Source organism: Stegodyphus dumicola, chromosome 3 (assembly GCF_044657685.1).
Source record: "Stegodyphus dumicola isolate Sdum_Otavi_A_Nest chromosome 3, ASM4465768v1".
Taxonomy (NCBI): domain Eukaryota; kingdom Metazoa; phylum Arthropoda; class Arachnida; order Araneae; family Eresidae; genus Stegodyphus; species Stegodyphus dumicola.
In genome coordinates this window covers 22,708,923-22,732,012 of record NC_140770.1, presented here as the reverse complement: position 1 = coordinate 22,732,012, position 23,090 = coordinate 22,708,923, and the positions used below count along the sequence as shown (strand labels likewise).

The following is a 23,090-nucleotide window of genomic DNA, read 5'->3' as shown; positions in this document are numbered from 1 at the left end:
AAAGAAAATTTAAAACTTCACTTTAAAGAAAAAGGAACTGTGCATAAAATTTTCTGAGCAATATAAATACAAAATAATATCCAGAATTAAAGTTATAACACAATTTTTGCTATAACTCAGAAAAAGTATCACTAATATTTTAAAACATGAAGTCATCCATTTTAGGAATGGTACATGTAACATAAGCATCCAGTGGTAATTTAAATGTTAAACGGATATACTTTTTTGAGAAAATGTGAAGGCAGCTGATTTCCAGATATCTGAAATTCATCTACAGAACTATGCTTCTTTCAAGAAAAATCATAATTGACTGATTTCAGTTAAAATGAGCTCTTACAATCAAAATGATGAAGTGATATGAAGATGCATAGGGAGGTTAGAAGTGGCCAGTTTGAAGTAGAGGTTGTTTGAGGGTTAGGAGGTTTTGAATAATAGTACCCAGGTTATGGCATGAAATTACACACTTTGTAAATTATTACTAGAAGGCCTGGTTAAGGTTGTTAAAGAATCATGATGCAAGTAAAGGCTCAATACATGGCATTAAATGCACAATGCTATTGAGTGATGACAATTACAGAACTCTCTCAGTATCTTGCTGCTATATCTGGAAAATAATATCTAGGAAAACTGTATACAGACACCTAGCAGAGAATGCTCTTTTCGTTTAGAGATCAGTGATATTCTGGAGCACAGAAAGATTAGAGCCATGTCTCTTCAGCAATAAGTCAAGATTTAGTACACAGGAAGGAAGAAATAGGTAGAAAATCAAAACACCAAATGCTCTCAGAAGTATAATCCTATCATACTAACTATCCAGTTCCATCTCAATCTTAAAGGAACACACTTCAAGTGATGCATCCGAAAGTCTCTCACTCCTTTTCTCTACCATCAAACAAACCACTCTAGAGAACAGTTGGCTCCCAGTATAAGCCTCCCCCCCAATGCTGCACACACTGTGTTGAAACTTTCGCCAAATGATTCACATCATGTGATTTGTGCATGCGGGGAGCAACGAAACCAGAAAATTTTAGAACTAGTAATGCACAAATGGACTACAAATGTAATCAATAATTTCTCAACTGTGCATTATGTATACTTAGGTAATAACATGCACTGTGAAATTAAAATATGTTTCATTATTTTATAATGAATGCTTTTATCTGCTTCCAAGTAAACTGTCTTCAGTCAATAAAATAATTCTGAAGAAGCCTTGGATTAGAAAGAAGATCTTTTGACAAAATAATATTTTTTACCTTTATTCCCGATAGGAAGGGGATGATATTTTTGAACATGCCATCTCTACCACGATAAGTCAATTAATTGAATAAAATGTTTTGTATAAGGAAGCATTATGTTTGATGACCAATACCACTAAATCTTCAGTACAGGTGCTGTGACTCCCAACATTATAGAGATAAAGCCACTGAATCTTAATAAGGCTTTTTTGGAGTTTTTAGAAAGGATTTAGTAGAGATAATTTTTAAATAAAGATAATAATGTGAGGTCATGCAAAAGTCGAATGGTTAATGATTTTTTTGGAGAAAGATATATTCATCATATGGTGTGAACAGTGAAGTCACTAAAATCCTATACAGCATGTTTGGAATCCTATACAAAAAGAAGTACTGCATCATATCAGGTGTTAAAGTCCTTATTTTTAAATTAATAGGATTTGTTACCACAAGTTATGATTAACAATCACGTTGAGGATACAATAAAAAGGTATATTGTAAGCTATGTTGAGTGGTCATATTCCTCTGGAAACATGAAGTGGTATGTTTTGACTGCTTGGGATTTCATTTGCATATTGCAAAATATTTAATCTCTGTTTATTTTGTCAATGTTACCACTGACTATCTCATGGCATTAGACAACTATGTATAAAATTTCATTCCAATAAACAAATTATTTTTTTCAGATGTTACACTATTTGTGTTTGTAATCTTAATTTTGGTCATTACACATAGGTAACCTTCATAAGCATAAATGCTACTCATGTTTTCACAGTGATAATAAAGCATAGAATGATTTTGTTATGTTCAGTGTTAAATAAACCACATGTAGTCAAGAAAATATCACAAGCAAAAATAAATATTACAAGGAAAACTTTTAAATCTCATGAGTTTATTATTTTAAAACAGAACGAAGAATATCAATTAGCTTATCATTAAATTCTCAAGATAAGAAGTATTTTTTTTTTCTTTTACAACTATACTATGGATAACACCTAAATAAAAGAGAAAATATTTTTTTTTTCTGTCAGAGGGGGGAAAAATTAAAAGAAATCTAACCTAAAACCAAAAACAATTTCATCATGCCGCAAATGAGCATCATCGTCTACAGATAGAACTGCCTCTGTTTCTACGGCGTCATAAGGCAAAAAACGGTTATTCAAGCTATTTTTCTTTGCTTTTATAACCTGTATAGAAATAAACAAAACAATTATTTTATATATTTTTACTTTAAATGAAAATATTATACAGATTTTTCTGTTTAATGAACTGAATAATGTAAATATAAAATAAACCAAAAACCTTTCATACCCAAAATATTATTGAATTTGAAATATTAAGAATAAAATATATTAAATTAAAAATATTATTTACAATAAGCATAATGTTTTTAAATGGGGGAGGGAGTTGGCATACGTCAAAACTACATTACATGAATAGGAACTCCAATTTCAGGCCATCGAAGATCTGATGAGGGAAGATGATCACTGTTCCACACTACAACTACTTTGTTCAAATATGGTAATCCACGCAATCTTTGAAGAGAATCTATCAGAACAGCTTCCCTTTCATACGTCAGCATGACAACTGAAATATATAAAATAAAATGTGAAAAAACTATTAATAATATTTTAATATTAGTAAAATTACTTTATACATATATGCATCTCTATGAAATGTCCTACACACTTATGACTAGTTGTTATGTAAATTCTATCATGCTACAGTTCACAATTTCATTCATAATGAAGTTAATATTAGGTGTCAATACAAATGAGAGCTGTTGCAACCTCTGCTCACTAATCCTGCATTATTAAAAACTGCTTTAGCTTTGCGAACTTTTAGTTCATATTGATAATTTAAGCTGCTTTTTGAAAATTATAACAATCAGAATTATAATGGCTGGTATTGAAAGAGGAATTTTGGCAAAAATAATGTTTAATTAGGAAACTAAGGAAGCAATAACAATTACTGTTACGATCTAAAGCCATGCTGCTCACTGGCCTTAAATAAATATCTGAAATGTGGTTACTGAATTAGAAGGCATTATTAATTTAATTTTTAATAATTTGTGAAAGAAATTTTTTTTTTTATTACACATATCTAAAATCTTGAAATTTAAAATTGTATCTTTTTTAATGAATGCATTCTGCTTTACTTCCATGTGGAATTAATTGCTGCATGTTTTCTAGACATTTGATACCTTTAAAGCCATATTCACATGCAACGCTCTTTTGCACAGCTGCCATTAGCAAGAGAAGGAAAAAAAAGATATGAAAGAGTTTCGTCTTTAGGACCCATTCAGAAGACCACAGTCTTCCTTCCCTTTACACTTAACTTCACATTTACATTATTACTAACATTTGATAACATTTACACTATTACTTTTCTGTGAAGAATCACGCCACTGAATTGGATGATTTCTAATACTATTTACACATTTTTAACATTGTTTACTACTGTAATTTCGTAATCGGTACATTTGAAACTGGTACTGGAAGTTCCGTAATGGTTCATGAAAAATATATGCTTTTTAATTATTATTATTATTTTAAAATATTTTATTTAGCTTAGTCTTGGTGTGTGTTGCTATTAAAAGATGGTCATCGATTTTTAAACAGCTTCCCGATAAGATATAGAACTCAAAATTTGTACATACACTGCCTGTGGATGTGGTGTCACGATTTTGATTTTTAGAGGATGAGAATTTTTTCAAATTTAAAGTTGAAACGATTTATTGCAAATATTAACAAATAAACTGAGAATCTCAGAATATTATTGTTTGCACCATAAGACACAGCAGAAAAAAAAAAAAAAAAAAAAAAAAAAAAAAAGAAATTGAAATTCTAGCATAATTTTTTTTTTTTTTTTTTTAAATTTTAGAAGAATTTTTGAAAAATGCACATACTTTTACACTTTTTGATGCCCATTAATTTTAAAATTTCATACCTAACAATATATCAGTTAAAAACTTCCAACATTTTCACAGCTTATAAAACAAACTTTTCGCATTAAAAAAATGATAAAGAAAATTAATTGGATAATTTTTACTTTTTTGAAAGATATGCAATGAAGCAGAATGTGAAATATTGGTTCTTCATGGACATCAATTCGAAACATCAGTTTCAAAGTAATAATCTGATTATACTACACTACTTTTATGACATTATTTATACTATACAAGTTTTTATTGCTGCAGTTGTTAGTTCAGCATAAGATCGGAGATATTTCTGAGTTAGTTTTCTCTTAAAATACATTATTTAATAGACATTTTAATTATTAAATTTTTCTTCAAAAAATAAAATAAAAAAAATTACTAGCAAAAATATTTTTTTCAACTTAAAATGATTTTGTCTTACAAAACTATTTAATAATATTCATAAAAAGTCAATGAAAGTTCTTAAATAATAATAAAAAAAAAACATTCAAAAGATACCAAGTCCCTTGTCACATTGATATATATGCACTTGTCTTAACTTTAGTTTTAATTTGAATGATATTTCTGAAATACATCAGATAACCTTGTCTGTATTTGTTTATAAATTTCCGTATCTTGTACCGTTCCCTCTAATTTTTTGGGGGAGATGCTTTCACATCCCCTGATATCTATCAACGCAATTGTTTCGCTGACAGTCCAGCAAGCAGTAACTAAAATAAAGTGAACCGCACAGTGCAGTATGGCAAATCTCCCCATTTGCCTTACTTCTGAGAGGTAGGAAGCATTCTAGCAAATTCTACCTCCAATTCGGAGAAGCAGTTAATGCTTGTTCGCCATGTGAATGGGACACATTGGAAGAACCGGTTTCCCCGCCGGTTGAATCCGCTCTTGTGAACGGGCTTAAGTGTTTAAAAAAAAGGGGCTTCTCATACCTTCCGCTATCCTTTATTCAGAAGATCACTTTTTATTTGTAATTAAAATTTTAGCTTGCAAGTGGACTCATTTCTAAAAAGGTGTATTTACCAATGAAAAACAATGAATATACAAAAAAGGGAAAACTAATAGTTCAAGCAAACTTTTTTAAATCTGTGAATGTGTTTTAGTTGGTAATTTATACATAAAACAATGCAGATTTGATTTAAAAATTAAAAAGGGAAAGATTTATGTAATAGCAAAATTCAGAAAAACATGATCCATCATCTACTAACTTCCCTAACCTATATAAACATATAATTCCTTATTTCTAGGATATAGAGATTCTTTCAAGAATTAATCACAGTACTAGTACTCTCACATATCAAAATTCAACTGTATATGGATATTTCAGTGAAAAAAAGAAGTCCTAGATCATTAAAAAACAGTAATAATGTTCCCATAAACGAATTTTAATCTTTATTTAACTCTGGGAATGGTAAAACTTACTCGTGAATTGTTCTCTAGGAGAATTACCTCCCAGAGCTTCACTGAATTCTTTACCAGCTCCACCAGTTCCTTGGCCTATAGGTCGAAAACCAAAACTAGACCCTGAAATATATATATATACATATAAACACAAAACAATTTTTATAACGAAAAATATAAAATCATTTCAAGAATTTTCGTGTGTTATGCCGCCAAAAATTGATCAGTAAATACATAAAAAAGAAATTTAGAACCAATTTTTTCCAAAGCCGAAAACTGAAATTCACATACATAAATAAATTTAAAAAAAAAAAAAAAAAAAACTATAAATGTAGAATTAGAATTCTAAAAAAATTAAAAGAAAAACTAAAATAAACCATTACAAGAAAAACCAAAAATAAATAATGAAAAAAAGAACATGAAAGAAGAGGAACTCCATTAACTTTGGCGTGACGCCGCCAGGAGGAGGATATACATAAATTAATTACAATTCCTCTTCCATAAGAAAATCCTTCCTTTTATATATCCAGAATTAGTTAAGGAACCATTCCAGTATATATATTATAAAGGAAGACAAAAAAATTATCATTCTGCCACAGTAAGCCTCCATTATCATTCTGTTACAGTAAGTCAGTTTGTTAAAACACAATTTATTGTACATTAAATGTCAAATTTAATCAAACATCATTCTGGATTTATTAGCTTCCCATTGCATATTCAGTTTCTTTAACCTTACAGCACGTGTGCTTGGCAATTTTACAAGAGCAGGCGCACGTCATACTTTTGACATCTGTTATGTTACCATTTTGGGCACGAAAAATGACAGAAATGAGTGAATATTGATAATAAATTTGTTAAGAAATAAAATATTAATCTTATTATTGCAAAATACAAATGATATCACATTCAAATATAACTAAATTATTTTTAAGTTCTAATGTGAGTGAGATGGAAATGCAACGATGTATTTCATTATAGAAAATTTTAAATTTATTATTTAATAATTACACTTTAAAATAGGAGCTAATTTTAAGAAGTGCATCAAAGACAAGTATAGACAATAAAAAAGGAAAACACCTTGGTAGCAAAAAAGGTAAGTTTAGCATTACTTACTTCTGCAAGGAAATTTACTTCTTACCGGTTACAAAAATGCACTTTAAACTAACTTTGATGTTTTTATTTATTTCTAAAAGATAGAAATAAAAGAAAATAAGGAATGGAAATCGCTATTGTTCTCCCATCCAAAGGTTTCCTTGTCTTCCTTTTCTTCATCAGATAATTCTTGAAGAATCCGAGCAAAATCAGCTGGTTGCACATATTTTTTTGCCATGAAAACTGATATAAAATTTACAGAGCCAAAAGTATTCAAATTAAAATAATACATGGCAATTAATAACACAAAATGGCAAAACATTTGAGAAAAAAATATTTTCCGAATTTTAAAACATGACCACGCACGTGTCGTAACTTTTACGAAAAAGCTGCCACATAGCACAAAAGCCCAGTTAAAAAAAAAAAAGTCAAATGACTTCCTGTTGGCCCATTCCATAATGTGAGGGTAGAAAGGAGGAACAGAAATAATGTGAATTCCATAATGTGAGGGTAGAAAGGAGAAAGCTTCGATATGCGAAAAATGTGAATTAAAAATGGAATTTGTCATTAATTTTACACATACGCGCGTGCTGGAAGATTAATTTTTTATGAGATTTACAACATAATATTGCTGTCAATTACTTTTTTGAAGCTTTACTTCTGATGTCCTTTTTCGTTTTTTACTTTCATATTCTAACAGGAGGCAAGTTCTTCCAAATTCTAAATATCTTCTGGACAGAAATTCACATATTCATATGCTTTGAAATTTTTTAATCTCTTCTGTTACCAACTGAGAATTTATCTAGCTTTGCTGCAAGTTCATTAAAATGAAAAATAATGGCCTAGCCTGAAATTTTTGATTCAATCATTCAAAATTCTGGAGTCAATTTTTTTCAATGATTCAGCTACTTCATCTAACCTTTTGTTCCAACAAAGGTTCAGTTAGAGGAATACTCCTTGCATGTGCAGGCGTAAAGAAAGAGAAGTGAATCAGAGTTGTTTATCAATTTTGCTATTTTATCTTTTTCCTTGCTATTTTATTTACTTACTTACTTTGAGTAATTTTCAAGTGTGTATCTTTCTAATTTAAAACATTTAAGAAGTTTCTGTAAACTGGCTTTCGATAGTACCGATAACAATATTTTAAAAAAACATTTATCTTTCACATTTAGAGTCACGGCAAACAAACAAGTTATAAATCATAGGATTTAGATCACAATTTTCAACATGGATAATAAAAAAAATCCAGTAAAAGAGAATGACTATATGTTCCATAATCTATGGTATATTTCTTTTTTGAAGACAGACTGGACCCTCAACATGAATTGTCCAAAATTAGTGGATATATGCAAAAATCAGCTCTTGCAATGCTGTCATCATTATAATAACGGGTGGCCATAATTAAACTGATAGTGCTCACAGTGTTCTGTAGCGCGATCTATTTGCAAGAATGATGCCACATTTTGTAGGAAGATTAAACAAGACGGGAGACGAAGGATTCTGCAAAAAAACAAATTAGTTCCAAAAGTCACCGCTAGGGGAATATTTGGCACTGTGTAATAGAAAATAGAGTGTTAACAAATGCAAATCAATATGGAAATTACCTTTTATTTTGCATTCAAATGAGGTTCAATGTGGCTGCCGTTGTTGTGGACCACATATTGCATTCTGTGCTTAGTATGCACAATAGCAGAAAGTAACATGTCTGCAGGAATCTCCCGTACAGTCAGGCATACAGTAAGATCAGGCGACCGAGGTGGCCATGCAGTTGGAAAGTAGCGGCTAAAGACTCTTTCTGTTGTGAATTTCTGTCATAGCATCTGTTGCACCCATACAGCAACATGTGAAGGGGCTCCATCTTGCATGAAAATGATTTCCCCCAGGCATTGTCTTTTATCGCTTTTTAAAATCTCTTTTTTAAAAGTGTTGCCATATTGCACTTGAACTAAATCAGAAAATGTGCATAATAAAAGGTAATTTCCGTATTGATTTGCATTTGTTAACACTCTATTTTCTATTACACAGTGCCAAATATTCCCCTATCGATGACTTTTGGAACTAATTTGTTTTTTCATGGAATCCTTTGTCCCCCGTCTTGTTTAATCTTCCTACAAAATGTGGCATCATTCTCACAAATAGATCGCGCTACAGAACACTGTGAGCACTGTCAGTTTAATTATGGCCACCAGGTATATAATACGCTGTCATATAATTATGTCATCATTCCTTTAATGGAATCTGGAGAAAATATAGTGGATTCATATTTGGGAAATTATCCTCCCATTATTAACATCATCCTTTTAGGGGTAATAACTAAAGGTGCTGCTGTTATTGACATAATTCTCATTTTGCAACCTCTTTATTCCTTCAGATTTCTTAAAATTCTTAATATTCTATTTTCCTAAATCCCATACCTCATTTTAGAATAAATGCATCATAAGAGAGACGTATCTTCTATGGTTTATTTTTTCTTACTTTCGTCATGGACAGTTTATAAGAAACTTTTATCAATAAGTATTTCCCATCTGCTGTTTGGAGGAAATATCAGTTATTGAAGGCTGAAACAAACTAATTTCCTATTTCTAGAATCTAGGGATTCTTTTGAGGATCAATCATCTTATTATTACCCTCATTTTAAAATCAACTAGATGTTTCAAATTTCTTGTAATTCCTTCCTGAATTCTACATTTCCTCTTAAATTAAAAAAAAAAAAAAAAACTTAACTAGAAGGAAATTAGTCAATAGTTTTCCCCTGTTTAATATCAGAAATATCTGTTATCAATAAATGAAATACATTGATGTTCTATTTCAAGGGTCAAGAGTTTGGGGAATAATGAACTGTCCATTAAGCAAGTGTCTATGAAAGTCAGTCATCCATTGACCAAGGTTTGACTACGTAGATAACATATAGATAACAGATACATAAATGTGTAATAAACATTTGAAATTAAATGCATCTAAATTCAGTTAAAATAATAAAAACTGCTATAGTAAGAATTTTACAAAGTGAAATCTTAACAAATATCAAAGAAAAAGCATTTTGATTTAATATAATAATGATAACATAAATTACATTTTGATTTATTCAGATATCAATAGTTATATATGTAACTGTAACTGTATCTATTATTATCTGTAACTATAACTGTAATATAGTATAGTAGATGAGCAATGTAGAATAAACGATGTTTGTGTACATCTTGTAATCATCACTGAGCAGGTACCCAACTTATATAAAATACAACACATGGCCCAGCTCGTGGTTGATTAAAAAAGAAAATCTTTTTTGAAGAACCATGCAGCCTGGGTAAAGATGTTCTAAACAAAAACATCATGGGAAGTTGTTTACTGTGAAATCAAAACTTATATGCTGGTAAGTGAGTTGTTTATTTTTATTGGAAGTGGCTAAAAATACGTATATATAAACTATTTAAAGTCCTAAATTAAATATGGATGGATTAAAGCCACCAAGTAATCTAAGTTTCGAAGGAAATTTAATTGGAAGAAATGGAAAAATTGGAAGAAATGGAAACAAAAATTCCAAATTTATATGTTAGCGTCTGGTGGTATTACTAAATCACCTGAAATTAAAGTAGCTATTTTATTGCATATAATTGGTGAAGAAGCACTTGAAAAATTTAATACTTTTAATTTAAGTGAAGAAGATAAGAAGGATGTTGACAAAGTAATTGAAGCTTTCGAAAATTTTTGCATACCGAAAGCAAACAAAAGTGTTGATAGACATATATTTTTCTGTCGAACACAACATGTAGGTGAATCGTTTGATGATTTCTTAACCGATTTAAAGAAATTAAGTAGCAACTGTGGATTTGCAGAATTAAAAGATAGTTTAATAAGGGATAGAATAGTAAGTGGAATTCTAAATAAAAATCTCAAAGATAGATTATTAAGGGAAGATCAGTTAACATTGGAGAAATGTATTAAAATGTGTAAAGCTTCTGAATTAGCAGAACTTCAGCTGAAAACTTTAACTGAAGAAAATAAAATAGAAGCTATCAAACGTAATAAATTTCGACCTTCAGAGGAAAAAAGTCAGCCTTGTAAGAAAGACTATCATGTAAAACAAAAGCAACAAAGTACTAAATTTTCTTCAAACTATCAAGGAAATAAGTACAATAATCCAAAACCATGTAGAAAATGTGGAACTTTTCATAAGTTATACAACTGTCCTGCTTATAATAAGATTTGCTTGTACTGTAAAAAGAAAAATCACTTTTCTAAAATGTGCACTTATAAAAATGTTAATGTTGTACAGAATAATTTAGAGCATGAGTTACATAATAATGGTAAAGAATATATTTTAGGGTAAGTAGAAGATACAAATCCATTTTCTAAAAATAAAACCGAATGGTTTGAAAAACTAAAAGTAAACATATCTAAATATTTATTTGTTAAGTTGGATACTGGAGCTCAGTGTAATGTGCTACCATTGCCTAAATTTAAACAATTAAATTTAAGAGAGAAATGTTTGACTAAATCAAAAGTCACTTTAAATAATTACAATGGTACTACAATTGATGTAGTTGGAAAATGTAAATTATTATGTGAAACATCGAAAGGGGACAAGGATGAAATAGAATTTCAAGTCATAGCATGTGATAAAACTGTTCCAGCTATTTTAGGTTTACCTACATTGCAAAAATTAAACCTAATACAAAGGATTTGTACAGTAAATCCTGATTCTAATGAAAAGTTACCAGAACTTTTAAAAGGATATCAAGATTTGTTTAAAGGAACTGGGAATTTAACTGGATATACATATCATATTAAATTAAAACCAGGAGCTGTTGGTAAAATAGAACCCTGTAGGAAAATTCCACTTAGCTTATTAAATCCATTAAAAAAGGAATTAGCAAGAATGGAAAAAGATGGTATTATAAAGAAAGTTAACCAACCAACAGAATTCGTGAATTCATTAGTGGTACTAAGGAAAAAGGATGGAAATTTAAGAGTGTGTTTAGATCCTCAGCACCTTAACCAAAATATACTGAGAGAACATTATCACATACCAACCTTTGAAGAAATTTCATCTCAAATGACAAATGCAAAGGTCTTTAGTATTTTAGATGCAAACAAAGCATTTTGGCAAATTAAACTGTCAGATTCAAGTTGTGAATTTACTACATTTAACACTCCGTTTGGTAGATATTGTTTTTTGAGGTTGCCATATGGACTGAGTTCATCACCAGAAGTTTTCCACAGAAGTTTTTCTGAAATTTTTAGTGATTTAGAAGGAGTTCAAATATATATAGATGACTTATTAGTTTGGGGTAAAGATAAAAAAGAACATGATTCAAGATTAAAGAAGTTGTTGGACAGAGCCAGAGAAAAAAATGTTAAATTTAATTTAAATAAATGTAAATTTGGGCAGAATGAAGTGAAATATATGGGACATATATTTTCTAAAGATGGTTTAAAACCAGATGAAGACAAAATTAAGGCTATTCTAGATATAAAACCACCAAAAAATGTGAAAGAATTAGAAACTTTAATAGGAATGATTACATATGTTTCTAGATTTATACCTAATGTATCAGAATTGACATCATGTTTAAGAGATTTGTTGAAAAAACAAGTTATCTGGAACTGGAATGCAACACATGAAAAAGCATTTAGAAGACTAAAAGATGTCTTGGTAAATAAACCAATTTTACAGTATTATGATATAAACATGCCAGTAGTTTTATCTGTAGATACATCTCAAGAAGGACTAGGAGCAGTCTTACTGCAGAATAATTTACCAGTGGCATATGCATCTAAGGCATTAACAGATACACAGAAGAATTATGCTCAAATTGAAAAGGAAACTTTAGCTATTGTATTTGCATGTGAGAAATTTCACTAGTATATATTTTGAAAAAATATTACTGTGGAAAGTGATCATAAACCACTGGAATCATTTTTTAAAAAGCCATTAAATAAATGCCCTGTAAGACTACAAAGAATGTGTATAAGATTACAGCCATATCAGTTTGAGATAAAATATAAACCAGGAAAAGAACTTTTTATAGCGGATCAAGATCATTCACTGATAAAGGATCTGCTTTCTTTGAAGGAGAAATAGAAGCTCATGTTGGATTAGTTGTAGAATGTATACCAATGTCTAATGGTAAAATGGAAGTTTTTCAACTGGAAACAGAAAAAGATAAAGAACTACAAGTTTTAAGAAAATTAATTAAAACTGGATGGCCAGATGAAAAATGTATGGTTCCAGAACTGGCAAAACCATATTTTAACTTCAGAGAAGAACTATCAGAAGCAAATGGATTAATATTTAAAAATTCCTGTGTTGTTGTACCAAGAAGTTTACGAAAAGATATGTTAAGCAGAATTCATTATGGTCATTTAGGAGTAGTAAAATGCAAGATCAAAGCAAGAGAAATATTATATTGGCCAGGAATGTCCAAAGAAATTGAAGATTTGGTACTGAATTGTCAAACATGTTTAAGTTTACAAAAAGCTAATACTAAAGAACCAATGATATCTAAAGAAATACCTAATGGTCCATGGGAAGTATTGGGAACAGACCTCTTTTACTTTCAAGGAAGGGATTATCTAATAGTAATAGATTATTTTAGCAAATATGTTGAAATTGGACATTTGGAAGATTTGTCAAGTGTAGCAGTGATAAAGCAATTGAAATCAATTTTTGCAAGACATGGCATTTCGAAAATAGTATATTCGGATAATGGTCCACAATATAATTGCAGGAAATATAAAGATTTTGCAAGAAGATGGAATTTTGAAACCAGAACTTCAAGTCCAAAATACCCACAGTCTAATGGAATGGTTGAAAGACATATTCAAACTGTCAAGCGAATGTTAGAAAAAGCTGTAGTTGACAACAAGGATCCATATTTAGTTTTACTGGAATATCGTAACTCTCCTATTTCAGATGAAATTAAGTCACCTTCAGAATTGATGTTTGGAAGAAAAGTATATGGACTGATGCCTATAAAAGAGAATTTTGTCCAAGCTAAACGATATGAAGACCATAAACAACATTTACTGAAGAGACAAACCTTACAAAAAAGTTATTATGATAGGAATGCAAGACCATTAAAACCACTGAAAACAGGAGATCATGTGTACATAAAAGAGAAAAGGAAAAAACTAAATGAAAAAGGGAAAATTATAGAAGAAGTAGAAAGACCACATTCATATAGGATTATAAGAACAGATGGAAGAATTGTAGAAAGGAACAGAAGAGACCTTCTTAAAGGAACTAATCAGGAAGAGTTTGCAATACAAAACAACTATGAGAATGAAGTTATAGATGAACCCAAGATACATGAAAATAGTAGGAGTAGGAGCACTACAAATTTAAATGTGCCTGTAAGTCCTTCAAAACCTAACAGAAGTGTTGTGTCACCAAATAGTGAAAGAGGTATAGTATCATCAAATTTTTCAAATGGACATAACTACGTCACTCGATCTGGTAGGACTGTTAAGAAACCTTATTATTTAAAAGAATATGTTTAATTTTACTACTATTATTATTTTTTATAAAAAAGGGAGATGTTATATATGTAACTGTAACTGTATCTATTATTATCTGTAACTATAACTGTAATATAGTATAGTAGATGAGCAATGTAGAATAAACGATGTTTGTGTACATCTTGTAATCATCACTGAGCACGTACCCAACATATATAAAATACAACACATCACTTACTTGAAATATATACCAAAAATAACTTAAAAGTTTGAACATAAATGTTTATTATTAATCAAACCTAAAATCTGAACTTAAATTTACTCATGAAAAAATTATTATAAATAAATAAATAAATTACCAACAAATTTTGACTCTGATGGCAGTAATGGATCGAATGGTGTAGAGGGATATAAAGTAAAAGGATCAGCTACATCATTCCACACAAAATAACGCTGTGCATTCGTATATGTGAGATTTCTTTGAAAACTAAGTGAAGGAAAAGGTGACTCAACAGGTCCAAGATTCTCCTCTGGGTCAGGATCTTGAACAGCAGCAAATTCAGCTCTTAATGGACGAAATGTTCCATTGAAGACACTTGGAGAAGTCTCTTCCCTTGCTGCAGGTGCAGGAATTTGAATTCTATTCCTTATAACTGCAAGAATTGTTGCTATAACTTGACGAGGATTGGCAAAATAATGATCAAAGAGCATACGACCTATTAAAAAAAAGTAATTTTCAACAATTGATAATTATATAGTAAATCATTCAGTACAATCACTCAGAATAAAAATACATTTTCTATTTAATTTAACATATTTATCCTATTCATCAATTTATGACTACGGACATAATTAATAAGGTATATAGAAAATTGAGCTCAACAAAAATTCATTCAAATTCCATTTCTACTGGTAGTGCTATTATTTTCAGGAAATAAATTATCTCCTAAGATAATCAAAAGAAAGAAGATAAATGTATAAAAAGTCCATAATCTATAATAATAAGTTTTATTACCCTTGCTATGGTCCACAGAAATACAATCTCAAGCACAGACCAGTTGGCCCATGCTCAAAAGTTTACCAACTCAGTTAATTAAATTTTTCTGAAAAAACAAATTTTTTGTTTTGTTTTGCTTTTTGGCTAACTGTTGGTATAGTTGAACAATCTAATTTATGCATTACACTGAATTCTTAAAAAATGATAAATTTTAAATGAGTGTAGTACATTTTAACAGCACCATCAGCATAAATCCATTAGTTATTCCTCTCAAACAAAATGCATTCCACAATCCAGTACAGTTTTTGAAACAAAAGATCTTTTGGGGAGAGATCATACGATAAATTCTATCATTACATTGGGGGCAACATTACTGATTAAGGATAAGGATTACGTGACTATGATTAAGCTATAGTAAAACTTTTCTTGGCTCAAAACTTTTGATGAAAAAAAGATGAAGTTAAGTAAACTTTAATGTGGACCATAAGATGATACATATCATAAAGGTAAGACTTTAACATGCAGTCAGTTCAAGACAGAATACAATTTTTTAATCTTAATACCATCCATCCTCCCTTTGAATAAATTTTATTAGCTACTATTTTTTTTAGAAATAATATATCACATTACGGAAAAAAAAAATAAACTGACAGATACGAATCTTGTTAATCAGTATTATGGTTTAGTTGATGACAGCTAGCTTCCTTTTAAAGTTTATAATTCTTTTGGCATTGAAATAAAATGCCTGTATACAAGACATTTCGTGGCCTTTCAGAGGGTACAATTTCAATACTATGCTTTTTTGAATTAGTAACATTCTTAGTCAACTCTTATTCTTGACTGAGATGATTCATTTGAGATTTTTTCAAAATAAAAAGGTACTTCCAATAACTACAGTTAATTGTTACACAGAGAAAGCGATTTATAAAAATCTCGTAAAATTTAATTCATGCAGCTGAATATTTTTAAAATACAAAATTCAAGATTTTACACAACATCCTTAAAATTTTTAATTTAAAATTCTTATAAACTACAAATATTTTTTAACAATAAGATATGTATACATTACCATATGATAATTCATTAATTAAGAATCTGAAACTATAGATTAAAAAAATAAATGAAGCTCATTGCATAAAATAACAGTTCAACAGAAATACAAAATTTATAAAATAAGAAAAAGCAATTTTAAATTCTAACTGGTATTTTAATATACTATTTCAAGAGAATTTATTAAAAAATAATGCAATTTTCATATAAATTTATTACAACAAATATGTTTAGATAAATTAGAAATAATCATAATGGCAACATAAATTACATATAATTAATAATATATATTGAATATACACTTTTTATATTACAAATGTTTTCTTTTATTACTGTTAAATCAATGAATGTATTTCCCAGCAGCTAGCTCGGAGTATTTTCTTTGAAACTCTTATTATCTTGAACTTTTTATTCCTATATCACAGCATTGAATACATAGTTAAAGTTTTGCTCTTTTTTCACAGAAACACTGAGTAGTCTGATGGCCCATCATAATCTACATAGTTCATTTCTGAGTGTTTTAACACTAGTTTGTTAGAAGCTGGTACCGCAATCTAAGCTAGACACACAACCAAGATCGACCCCAACTTAAGGCCTTTGTATTAGGCGGGAGGTGGGTCTGTCAGGCAGAAAAATAGTCCATCGAGAGCTTAGAGATATCAATAGACTGTCACCTTGTCCCACACACATGGGTGATAGATCAAAACGTGCTCTCGTTACTCATGGCTGAACAGGTCAACCAGGGTCACCACACCCAGCAAACTCCAGGCTTAAAGTGCCGCACCTCGTGGTGATAAACAACGAGGTGTGGCACTTTAAGCCTGGAGCACTGACTGGTCATCAGACTACCCCTGCTAGTACTACAAGGGCAGCTTCAGATTGAAAGATTAAACGGAATTCGGAGTTGTGACGGTTAGTGCATTGACTCAATTAATGAAGAACTCGCAGAACAGCTGAAGATTGTAACCAAAGATTTTGTTTGGCACTGTTTGAGAGCATAATTAATAAAGACCCTGCACAATTACTCATCTTTAACAATGGAATTAATGAAATTTTTTTCATCATAGAGTTACTTAGCCTAGAATCTATGAAAGATAAAACCACAAACCAGGACTTCCTTGAGCTGTGAATTGGCTTATCCTGGAACAAAATGGCAAGTATTACCACAGATGGGGCTAGAGAGAAATTTTACTCGTCTCTTAAAATATTAAAAAAATCAATGTTATACAAATATTAGGAATAAAAGGTCAGTGATATCAATTGGTACAAGGGAAATTTATGAAAGCATAACTAACATATCTGCTAGCCATTAAAAAAGCAGAATCATGAAAAAGCAGCTTATCATTGTAAAATCTGTATAAGGAGATATAGTATGCAGGACATGAAAATAGTTATTGATATAGCACACATGCAAATAGGTAATGTAAAAAAGAAGAGGGGGAGTTTCCTATACAATAATGTTTCCTCACTGAGTGTAAATTGTGCCTCAAGAAGACTACATGTACAGCAAACAACCAGATTAAATGAACAGAGAATAATAATACCATGATTGCAGATTATTGTATTGTCCAGCTGCTCTTGTACTGTTCAAAATCTGTCCATTATCATGCAGACATGGAACTGATGGGCCCAGGAAGTATAAGAAAAGTAACATGTAGGCTTTTCACGTATTAATGTTCAAGATATCAGATATCTTGTGCGAATGACAATGGGCACATGTGGATTATATTTTTGTTGGCCATCAACAAGCTCAGCTCACATTCCAGGTAAGCATCGTAGTAGGTGCAAACAAATGCAACTTACATTACAAATTTATGATTGACAAATATCACATATATTTAGGAAGAAAGAATTGCTTAATCATGCAAAATCACGATGAAGCGAGCACATATGTCTTCCCTACTGGAAGCATGTTAGGATCTTGCTACATGCATCATCATACTGGCTAAGCACCTAAGTTACAATGCAAAATCTTATTGGATACAGCTCCATTTACATCCGGTATGCACATCTGACATTCTGACCAGCCAGATTACCTCATAAATGAGTTAAGGTCTATAGTAGCTTATATCTTCAAAAGCCTCCAAGAGCCACCTTCAACTCGTGCAGTGCATGATTAGCATTTCATGCACTTTTCATTCAATGTCTGACACTTATTAGATACATAGCAGGTTTTTAGACAATAGACAACATTATGCTATGCCAATTTCTAGCAGTCTATAGACAACATTATGCTACGCCTTGACCACTGCAATCATCTTACCTTTCCCTGAGTGTATACATCTGGTCTACACTGTTTGATAGAGAGGCATGACAAAGACCACCAATGGCTATAAAAGATGAACTTTAGCACTGAATTACAGTTGACTGGAATGCAATACCCCAGAATGGCAATTAAATGTATTTTCCAATCTATGCCTTGTGAAAGAGTGGTGGTTATTGATGATTATAGCGTATTCTGTTTACCAATGTACATGAAAATTTAATGCTGTTGTAGCCAATCAGCAAGAGGCGCAACAACATCTGTTCTGTTACATCACAAGTTCTGTCTCGCCTCACAGCCTCTTTTGGGTCGGCGCCGTTGGAGTGTAAAGATCGTTACGTAATACTCCCGGTACGAGTCTCATTCCTGTGTGTATAATAAAATATATTTTTATAATGACTGCTGTTTCATTCAATTATGGAGTCAGATCAACTAATATACCACCTTCAATAGCAACCACCCTTCAATGGTGACATTCGGATGAAAAATCCTTTACAGACGGATACTTCTGGTTTTGATTCTTCCCGCTGGTGCATGTTCCACCTGAAAAATGGCCAAAACTGAAACTTTTGCTGTGGTGATTCCCCCTTTTATTCAAGTTGACCCATTTCTTTGGTTTCACATGTTGGAATCTACTTTTGAACTAGCTGCTCTTAAACCGATAACGGAGCAAAAGACAAAATTCAACTACGTAGTAGCTCACTTACCAGCTTATATTGCAACTGTTATTCATGATGTCATCATTCAGTCAACCCATATGATGATCTGAAATCAAAAGTTATAGAAAGATGTTCGAAATCCAAGACTCAAGAGATTCGTCGGCTGCTAGCAGGCGAAAGCCTCGGGGATAGAAAACCTAACGAACTTCTCCGCATAATGAAATGTCCCACAGAGAATCACAACATAGATGATTCACTTTTATTTGAACTCTTTAATCAAGCGATGCCTGCTCCTGTTCAAACTATTTTAGCTTCCATCCCTCTTATTACTTTGGATAAAGCTGCAGAGGTAGCTGATCGAAGTTTAGCTATCAACAACACCAATATATCTGCCATTGTTTCTAACAATGAATCTCCTTCAGCTCAACCTCATGAAGAAATCAAAGCTCTTTGAAAAGAAGTGTCTGAACTTCATTGTTCCAGGAGTTCATATCGTACCAATTTTGCTGACCACAAACGTTTCATATCACATGACAAAAATTTATACTGGTATCATTGGAAATTCAAGGATAGTGCAACACATTGATCTCGTAAAAGCATATCACCAAATTCCCATAAATCTGGATGATGTACATAAAACAGCTATATGTACTCCTTTTGGTTTGTTTGAAAGTTTGAGATTGCAGTTTGATCTTTGTAATGCTTCCTCAACCTTTCAACGGTTTATCGATAAAGTCACTAGAGATTTGGCTTTTGTTTATGCATTTATTGATGATATACTTGTAGCTTCTAATAATGAACAAAAACACTTACAACATTTACACCTGCTATTTTCTAAACTTCAGGAATATGGTTTATGTATAAATGTAGAAAAATGCAAATTTGTCAATCTACCATAGATTTCCTAGGATTTAAGTTATCGGGTGAAGGAATTGAACCCTTCCCTGATCGTGTAAAATGCATCCTAGATTTTCCTCAGCCCCAGACTCTAACACAATTACACCGATTCTTAGGTTTATATAATTTTTATAGACATTGTATTCCCAAAGCTGCTCATATTCTAGCATCCTTAGTGAAATTCCTTGAACGGCACACAAATAAAAAGAGACATCCTCGTTCCAAAGCTTCTACTGAGCAATTACAATGGGACGATGAAGAACACTCGCCTTCAAAAGTGTCTAAGGAAGCTATCACAAAAGCAACCCTGTTACAGCATCCCATGCTTGGTGCACAATTAAGTAAAGTATAAAGTCTTTAATCCGGATCTCAAAGCTACAAACTTTCTGCACATGCGTAGTGTTTACGCATGCGCATAATACATTTATGCATGCACGTTTAATGTATAACGGACGGTATAAGCTAGGCTAAAATTATCTAATTATCTATTTCAGTTAATGTTACAGATTATGTTGTTCCTTAATCTTCTAATTGGATCCGGCTTATTATTTTCTGCAGACTGTTAGAGCAATTTTATAAAAAGCAAGCTTGAACTTTTGATTGAGACAAAAAGAGTTTCCGATTCTGAAGCTGCCAAAGGATCAACAAAGCGAAACCATGTTTCGATGCCCATCAAACAAAATGTGGAATTGCTGCAAAAAAATGGATAAAGGCATGAAGAAAGTAACAGAGACATTAGTGAAAACGAAAAAATTTCTATTGATAAGTTAGTCGGTATTCTCGGCACAGCAATTACAGGACTTGAACAGTGGAACTTTGTAACTGAACAAGAAATTATGTCTGTTTATAGAATTAAAGAGAAAGTATTAGCACATAAAAAAGCAACTTAACAACTTACATTGAAAGAAAGAAATGTTTAATGAAGTAAACAAATAAATATTAAGCTTTTTTTTTTTTTTTTGTAAATTTTGATACCCTTTAGATCATCATTGCTCTTTATTTCATAAATTACGGTTTCATAGTTTTAATTTTATATTTTCTGCACGCCATCTTACCAGATTTAAATTGATGATTTATAATCCAGAAAAAACCCCTATCTGGAATTGCCGAAGTCCATATGAGTCCGGATTAAAGACTTTGTACTGTAAATGGGTCAATGCGTCTAATGTAGCAATCGGCGGCTCGCTCATGCAACTTGTTAAACAACAATGGGAACACCTATACTTTTATATTCAGCTAAATTAAGTAAAGCTCAAAGGAACTGGTCCACTTACGACCGTGAACTCTACACTACATATTCTTCAGTAAAAAAATTCAGGCACATGCTTGAAGGGAGAAATTTTATCATTTATACTGATCAGAAACCGCTTAAATTTGCATTTCAGCAACATCCTGATAAATGCAGTCCTCGCCAATTATGACATTTGGATTTTATCTTGCAGTTTACTACTCATATTGAATATACTAAAGGGTCTGATAACAATGTCACCGATGCACTTTCCTGAATTCAGATAGATGATATTTCCTGTACTGTGATCGATTTTCAAAAATTCAATGAAGCAATGAAGAACTTCAACAACTCTTAGCATCAAATACATCCTCTCTAAAATTAGAGAAACACTATTTTCCTCTCGAGGATATTTATCTGTATTGTGACATGTCACAAAAACATCCCTGTCTTTTGTTCATCAATCTATGAGATTAACAGTTTTCAATACTTTACATGTTTTCTCTCAGCCTTCATCGATTTAATCACTAAATGTTTTGTATGGCCAGGCATGAGAAAAGAAATAAAAACTTTTGTGCGTTGTTGCGATCAGTGTCAACGAGCTAAAATTGCCAAACACACCAAATCTCGTATTGGCACATTTGCTGAAACTGATGCTCATTTTGCACACATATATATAGATTTTAGAGGCCCTCTACCTCCATCTGACAGAAAACAGTTTTGCATGACTATCATAGACCGGTTCACAAGATGGCTGGAAGTTATTCGAACAGCAGACATGACTGCGGAAGCTCGTGCTTTAGTACACGGCTGGATATCAAGATTTGGAAGCCCAGTTACAATTACATCTGATCAGGGTAAAAATTTAGAATCTAATCTTTTTAGAGAACTTACTCACACAGTTGGGTGCAACAGGATTCGAACCTCTGCATACCACCCCCAGTCAAATGGAATTATTGAATGCTTCCATCCGCATCTCAACACAGCCCTTAAAGCCAATAGCACCACAGAATGGACTGAAACTCTTCCAGTTGTCCTCTTAGGCATACGCTCAGCTATTAAGGATGATGTCAAAGCAACTTCTGCTCAACTTGTCTACAGCACAAACCTTCCAATCTAATAGCGAGTGATGCCATAAACCAGACCTTAAATTCTGCATATGTAAACAGTTTATTTCAAATAATGAGATCTTTAAATCCTATTTCTACCGCCCTACACGGTAGTCCCAAAACTTTCATCAACCCCTCATTAAAAACTTGTTCTCATATATTTTTAAGATCTGATAAAGTTAATCCTCCATTGACACCACCTTATACTGGACCTCTTTTAGCCATTGACAGAAATGATAAGAATTTATTATTGATGTAAATGGCAAATGTACTACAATTTCAATTGATCGCATAAAACCTGCTTACTTCCTGCCAGATGACGTTACTCATACCTCCTCTTTTCCTCCATCTCCAATATGCTTTAATAAAATGTCTACCACTAAAAGTGGCCGTAAAGTCCGATTTCCAAAGCATTTAGTCACAGACTACATTCCTTGAGTAGAAACCTGTACTATAATGTTTTGTATTAAGCATATGTTTCTCCTGCATCTATACCACAAACAGTATATTTTTATTATAATGTAGTTCATATTCTATATTGCACTATTATATAATCATTTTCTGTATATATTGTAATTTGTAATCGTGACTTTGTCACTGGGGGGGGGCATACTCTCTAGCCAATCAGCAAGAGGCGCAACTACATCTGTCCTGTTACGTCACAACTTCTGTCTCACCTCACAGCCTCTTATATGCCGGCGCAGGTTGGGGTGACTCAGATCAACTAACATACCACCTTCAATAGCAACCACCCTTCACTGTC

At 31.7% G+C, this 23,090-nt stretch overlaps 1 protein-coding gene and 1 pseudogene across 3 annotated transcripts in view; one reads left to right on the top strand and one right to left on the bottom strand.

Annotated features, from left to right (window-relative positions):
- Positions 1-23,090, bottom strand: part of botv (exostosin like glycosyltransferase 3) — a 55,564-nt gene that overhangs the window by 15,071 nt on the left and 17,403 nt on the right. For all 3 annotated transcript variants that reach the window (XM_035363710.2, XM_035363709.2, XM_035363711.2), the window contains exons 5-8: positions 14,484-14,840; positions 5,593-5,694; positions 2,665-2,819; positions 2,292-2,419 (exon numbers count right to left, since the gene is read on the bottom strand). In XM_035363710.2, the coding sequence (XP_035219601.1) occupies positions 2,292-2,419; positions 2,665-2,819; positions 5,593-5,694; positions 14,484-14,840 (742 nt within the window). The remainder of the gene's footprint in view (positions 1-2,291; positions 2,420-2,664; positions 2,820-5,592; positions 5,695-14,483; positions 14,841-23,090) is intronic.
- LOC146997929 (uncharacterized) lies at positions 18,985-19,679 on the top strand (annotated as a pseudogene).